At 41.1% G+C, this 5,685-nt stretch overlaps 1 protein-coding gene across 10 annotated transcripts in view; it reads left to right on the top strand.

The window, feature by feature from the left end:
- The window catches only part of ep300a (EP300 lysine acetyltransferase a), a 31,734-nt gene that overhangs the window by 10,223 nt on the left and 15,826 nt on the right, over nt 1-5,685 (top strand). For all 10 annotated transcript variants that reach the window (XM_032501986.1, XM_032501989.1, XM_032501988.1 and 7 more), the window contains exons 10-14: nt 396-537; nt 1,258-1,332; nt 3,422-3,507; nt 3,775-3,927; nt 4,561-5,040. In XM_032501986.1, the coding sequence (XP_032357877.1) occupies nt 396-537; nt 1,258-1,332; nt 3,422-3,507; nt 3,775-3,927; nt 4,561-5,040 (936 nt within the window). The remainder of the gene's footprint in view (nt 1-395; nt 538-1,257; nt 1,333-3,421; nt 3,508-3,774; nt 3,928-4,560; nt 5,041-5,685) is intronic.

Here is a 5,685-nt window from a genome sequence, read left to right as displayed (position 1 = left end):
CCAATCGGGAGGTTGGTGGTTCGATCCCTGGGCCTGCAGTCCCACGTCGAAGTGTCCTTGGGCAAGACACTGAACCCCGAGTTGCCCCCGGTGCTGCGCATCGGAGTGTGAATGTGTGTGAGTGTTTATCTGATGAGCAGGTGGCACCTTGTACGGCAGCCCCGGCCACAGTGTATGAATGTGTGTGAATGGTGAATGTATCCTGTACGATGTAAAAGTGCTTTGAGTAGTCGTTAAGACTAGAAAAGCGCTATATAAATACATTACATTTACATTTTTGTTTTCAATGTCAAAAGTGATAGTCAAAGAGTTGTTTTTTTTCTATGTCTTTCATGGCTGAGAAGTTTATCCTCTACATTTTTCATTATTTTGTTAACATCTGTCTTTTTTGACAGGCTGAGTACTATCACCTGCTAGCAGAGAAGATCTATAAGATCCAGAAGGAGCTAGAAGAGAAGAGGCGGACAAGGCTCCAGAAACAGGGTCTGGGCCTCGGGCCTGCAGGCATGGGGCAGCCCCCCACTGGACTACCTCCAAGTGAGTGGACATGCAGCATATGTAGACTCGGATGAGCTAATGTTACACTTGGTTGCACACATTCATATGAATAATAATTTAATTTGGCGGAATGTGACATTGGGACATTTTAGCCTTGTTTTGTCCCTCTCACCTTATGGTTTGAGATTTAAAGCAAGCCATGATTTGTGACTGCATGATTATTTTTATCATATTTGTTTTATCTTGATGTCCTCTTTTGTGCTGAATTTGGCAGACTTTTAGGGATCAGTTAAGTTAATTTTCAAGATATCGGTTATGTTTCTTTGACGGGATAAGGGCTGCACAATATATCGTTTTTTTATCGTCATCGCATTATCAACAAGTAGTTGTATTTTAGCAGAACACTGAAAGCGGCAGAAACACAGAACTGAGTATCCTTTATTATTTCTTGATTTATAGCAAGTAATATCGTAATAGTGATATTCAACAACGTAATCGCATATTTTCATCATATGGTGCAGCCCTAGACTGGATCTAGGCTCTAGACTGGAATGCCATGCTTTAAACCCATATTTTATACACATTATTAATCAACTGTCCCACAGATCTTCTGAGAGAGTCTCAAAACTGCAGTTAAAAGGAAAGCGAAATGTAACAAACGTTTCCACACATGCTTGGTTAGGGCATTTCCACCTCTACCTCTCTCCTGTGCACAGATGACAGCTTGCTTTTCTTAATCTCCTGTCTCTGTTTTCACAGACGGCCCACTCCCTGACCCATCAATGGTGCGACCGGCTGGACCAAATCAGATGGTCAACAGGATGCAAGGCCCAGGTAAAGAACCACCGGGAACCAGGATGCTTTATTTAAATTCATCACTTTATGGGCGGACTAATTTGACACATTTTATTGTTGCATCAACGCAAATGTCAATTCAAGTCAAACAGACTAAAACCTGTTTTCACAGGAATGGTTTACTAGTGATATTTTGTGCCCTGGTGTTGACACGGTATTGTGTTTGGAACACTTCACACTTTTGTGAATGTTGCACAACAACATAGAAACCGCGCTACTGCCCATGCATGGGAACTATTCAATAAATCAAAGGATTGGAATCTATTTGATATAAATGTCCATTCTAAATTGTTCTTGGTAATCAGTGTACCATATCAGCAACAAGTACTAGCCAATCAGAGTTAGTGTAGGGCAGGTCTTTGTGATGTGCAAATGGAAGAAACGTCAAACTGTCGTAACTAAAACGCTGTTCTCCCGGCTGTCAAAGAGGTCATTTGTCATGCAGATTGAAACATTTCCAAAAAAACTGTCTTGCACAGTTTTTGCTATTGTGCCATTAGTCAAGCTATGGCGTGCCAATGGTGGCACACGTGCCTAAGGTTGCTGACCCCTGCACTAAATAGTAGTGTGGTTTTGCGTTTTTTTGACCGCCAATACTGATTGCCGAATGTCATTGAGGGCCAATATTGATCATTTTTGTTTTTTGCATAGCAGCTGGTATAGCTATATTACAGGATAGGTTTGTTTGACTGTGTTGTAGTGTATTGGGATATACAACATGTTGCAGTGTAACAAAAAACTATAAATACTGTGCGACTCTACAGTATGACTAAAGAACCACAAAAAGTAAATATTTTTTTCTTATTTTATCAACAATAAGCTTTTACGTAGTGTGTTCAATGAACAGCGGTACAAATAACTCCAATGCAGCAAGTGGCCTTCAGTTAGTCTAAAAGTACAACTGAAACATACAATGTAATTCTACCGTCTAATTATCACAGTCATAAGGTCGGGTGATAGCTAAATTGGTCCTCTTAACCTGGTGTTTGGGTTTTGCTTTCTCTGCCTTTTTCTATTTAATGTTAGCTGAGCAAACTCGCCATCGAGCCCAACAGCCAAATAGCTAGTGAATGTTCAAATGTTACCAGCCGTGCAATAGATTACCATTGTTTTTTTTGGCTGGTGAGTAAAGAAAATCTACCAGCCAATTGCATATTTTACCAGCATTTGGCTGGTGAATGGTGCTAATTTTTATGTTGAAAAGCAGAGTTGATAAGGAATTGGGCTCTGGTTTGTTTTTCCTTGTCCTTGTGATTGGCACATGTGGGTTATTTAGGAATGTGGTTGTGTTTCCATTCAGTATAATTTCCATTCCGCTTGTTGTGCTAACGTAGGGCTGGGCCCTATTGAGAAAATCAAATATCACGATATTTTTGACCAGGTACCTCGATATTTATACTGCAACAATATTGTAGTGTATTGTTTTTTTTCTCAAAATATTTACACAATGACATAATTTTTTTTTTAAATATCTTTTGGGCTTTTCTGCCTTTTTTGACAAGAAAAGTTATGTGAGAAAGGGGAGAGAGAGGGGCAAGGCATGCAGGAAATCGTCACAGGTCGGACTCGAACCCTGGACCTCTGTGTCGAGGCACAAACCCCTCAGTACATTGACCCAACCCGGCCACTCACAATGAGATATTTGATAAATAATCATCAGTAATGTAGATATAACGACTATGTGGGCAAATTTATCAGAAAATGACTCTACTTTACTGCAATTCAGCCTTTAAAACCAGGAAAAGACAACACTTATGCCATGTTACTATATCTAAAATCTAAGACAATATCTAGTCTCATATCACAATATTGATATAATAGTGATATATTGCCCAGCTCCATGCCAACCTCAGTACACAGTACATACAAAGCTTTGGTTCCATGTTACATGTGCCAACCCACATACAATATAGAAAAAATGCTAAATTTGCAACTACAAAGCATAATTTCCGATTTCCCGATTGCTTATCTTTACTGAATATTGGTGACTGATCATTTGGGACATCACTAGTTTTCACGTGACACGTACTGTATGTGTTGTATCATAACAGTCTCTGTGGTTTGTCAGGTATGAATCAGTTCAATCAGATGGGAATGCAGTCCATGGGCCAGAGGTCCACGCCTCCTCTCCCCATAGGAGCATCTGGTAACCAGGTCAGCACTGAACACACACCATGTACCACATTGTATTGTTTTAATGTGTATATAAACAAAATTTAAGACTTCACTTGAGTGTGCTGTGTCTTTTTACAAATTGGCTACCAGCGTGAGTGGTTTGAAAGTTGTTGAAAGTATGCATGTGCAAATACAATTTAGATGAAAATAAACAGTTTACTAATGCTACTTTAACCATTCAAATGGCATGTCAGAAAATGTACTTAGGCACTTTTAACTCCTGCCTATGCTCTTTGATACTTCTAGATGGGAATGGTGGGGTCCAGGATGGGGCAGCCTAATGTCAATCAGCTGCAGAACCAGTATCTGTCCCAGGGACAGTTCTCCGGCTCAGGACCAGGAGTTGGAACAGCTCAGCCTGGGATGGCCCAATCCGGAGCACAGGCAGGCATGGCACAGGTAAAGTGGCTTAAGTTATTTTTCCTGTTGGTCAGAGATGCAGTAATAGGGGATGTGTGGCAAGTTGCACTTAAGTCTTTACAAAGGACAGAGATTTGACATTCTGTAAGATAAGGATTCCAAGGATACAGCTACAATTACATCGGTAGATTCTATCTTTAGGTAATATCTTTAGGAAGTACACTCTATGAAATACTTTATGCCAACTAAAGTTGAAAGATTGTTGATACTTTGAAATGCAAATGTGTTTGATCAATCAAGAACACCCAGTATAACTGGGCGCCCCCAATAGTTCCTGTACCGTTAGAGAGCACAACCAGGGACCTGGTGTAGGGACTTTTTGAGGTAGGATCTTTTGATCATGAAACAAATAAATGTTATATAAATGTAGTGATCTTACAAACATCATGGGTTAATAAAAAAGCACCTGCAGTAAAAAGGCCACTGAAACAAAATGAAACCGCTGAGGACTTAGTAAATGTTGTTAAATTGTGAATTAATAGATTATTTTAAGAATCATGTCATACATGCTTAATATTTTTCTTGAACTATACCTTTTTATTGATCCTCTTCCTGTGCACCCTTCCTGTCTGTGCTCCCTCTCTCTTCACCATCCTCCTCTTCTATCCTAAGACGCAGATGGGCACTCCTCCTTCCCTTCCGGTTGCTAGTCCTCTAGCACAGCCAGGTTCAGCTAGTGGCATCTCTACAGTGGGGCCCATGGGTCCTCAGAGTGTGGGTGGCGGAGGTCCCAACTCAGCTGTTGGAGCCCCTGCTCCCTCAATGACTCCATCTAACACAAACCAGCAACCAAACTCCATCCCCCATTTGGCAGCCATGCGTGGCTCGCCCTCCCCTGCTCACAGCCGATCTCCCACTCCTCATCAAACACCCCCCAGACTCGCTGGGTCCCAGACCCCACAGCCACACACCCCTAACGCACCACAAGTGGGTCCGCCTTCAGCCCCCCAGCAGAACCAGCTTGGCCAGGGCCCTGGCTCCAACAAGTCCCTCCAACAGCAGCACATGGGCTCAGCTGGTTCGACAACTCCATCTCACCCTGGATTGGCCTCCAGTTCAACGCCGCATGGTGCTCAGATGCCGCGCACTCCGGTCAGTGTGATTTAGCCTTTTGCTTACCTGTAAATTTAAACATTAACACCAGTTCACATTATAGACCAATTTGGACTGTACGTCACAGTCACGTGACTGCAGCTGCGCATGCATTGGGGTGGCAGAAAAACAGCTGAAATAATTATGAATATACTGTTTATCACATTACATCCATGGTGTTTTAGAGAAGACTTTCTTATAATACATCCATGGGTATAACTTGCTAGATTCTTAGCTAGCTTGATTTTTCCACCATGTTTTAATTCTACGCCGGTTACAGAAAATGAGCCAAACAGCCTACTGGTGAACAGGGGCAGTGCTGGCTTAACATTAGCTTAACCCAAGGACTGGACGATTATGGCCAAATTGATAATCACAATTATTTTTATCAATATTGAGATCACGATTAATTATCACAATTGTTTGTTGATTTTGACCAAAACAAATTTTGTTGTCCCATAGGCTATTTATAACTGCTTTCACATTCATATTGTGCTACATTCCTCTTATGTTGAAGTTGTATGTTGTACATAAATACAGCTGCAACACATGTAAATGAAAATTATCTGAAATAAATAACCTAGGATAAATAAAAAAAGCATCTCTGAGAAAGCTTCGTCACTTGTTTTCAACAATAACTGATTA

Source organism: Etheostoma spectabile, chromosome 21 (genome assembly GCF_008692095.1).
Source record: "Etheostoma spectabile isolate EspeVRDwgs_2016 chromosome 21, UIUC_Espe_1.0, whole genome shotgun sequence".
NCBI classification, from domain to species: Eukaryota; Metazoa; Chordata; class Actinopteri; order Perciformes; family Percidae; genus Etheostoma; species Etheostoma spectabile.
This window is presented reverse-complemented; position numbering and strand designations above follow the sequence as displayed.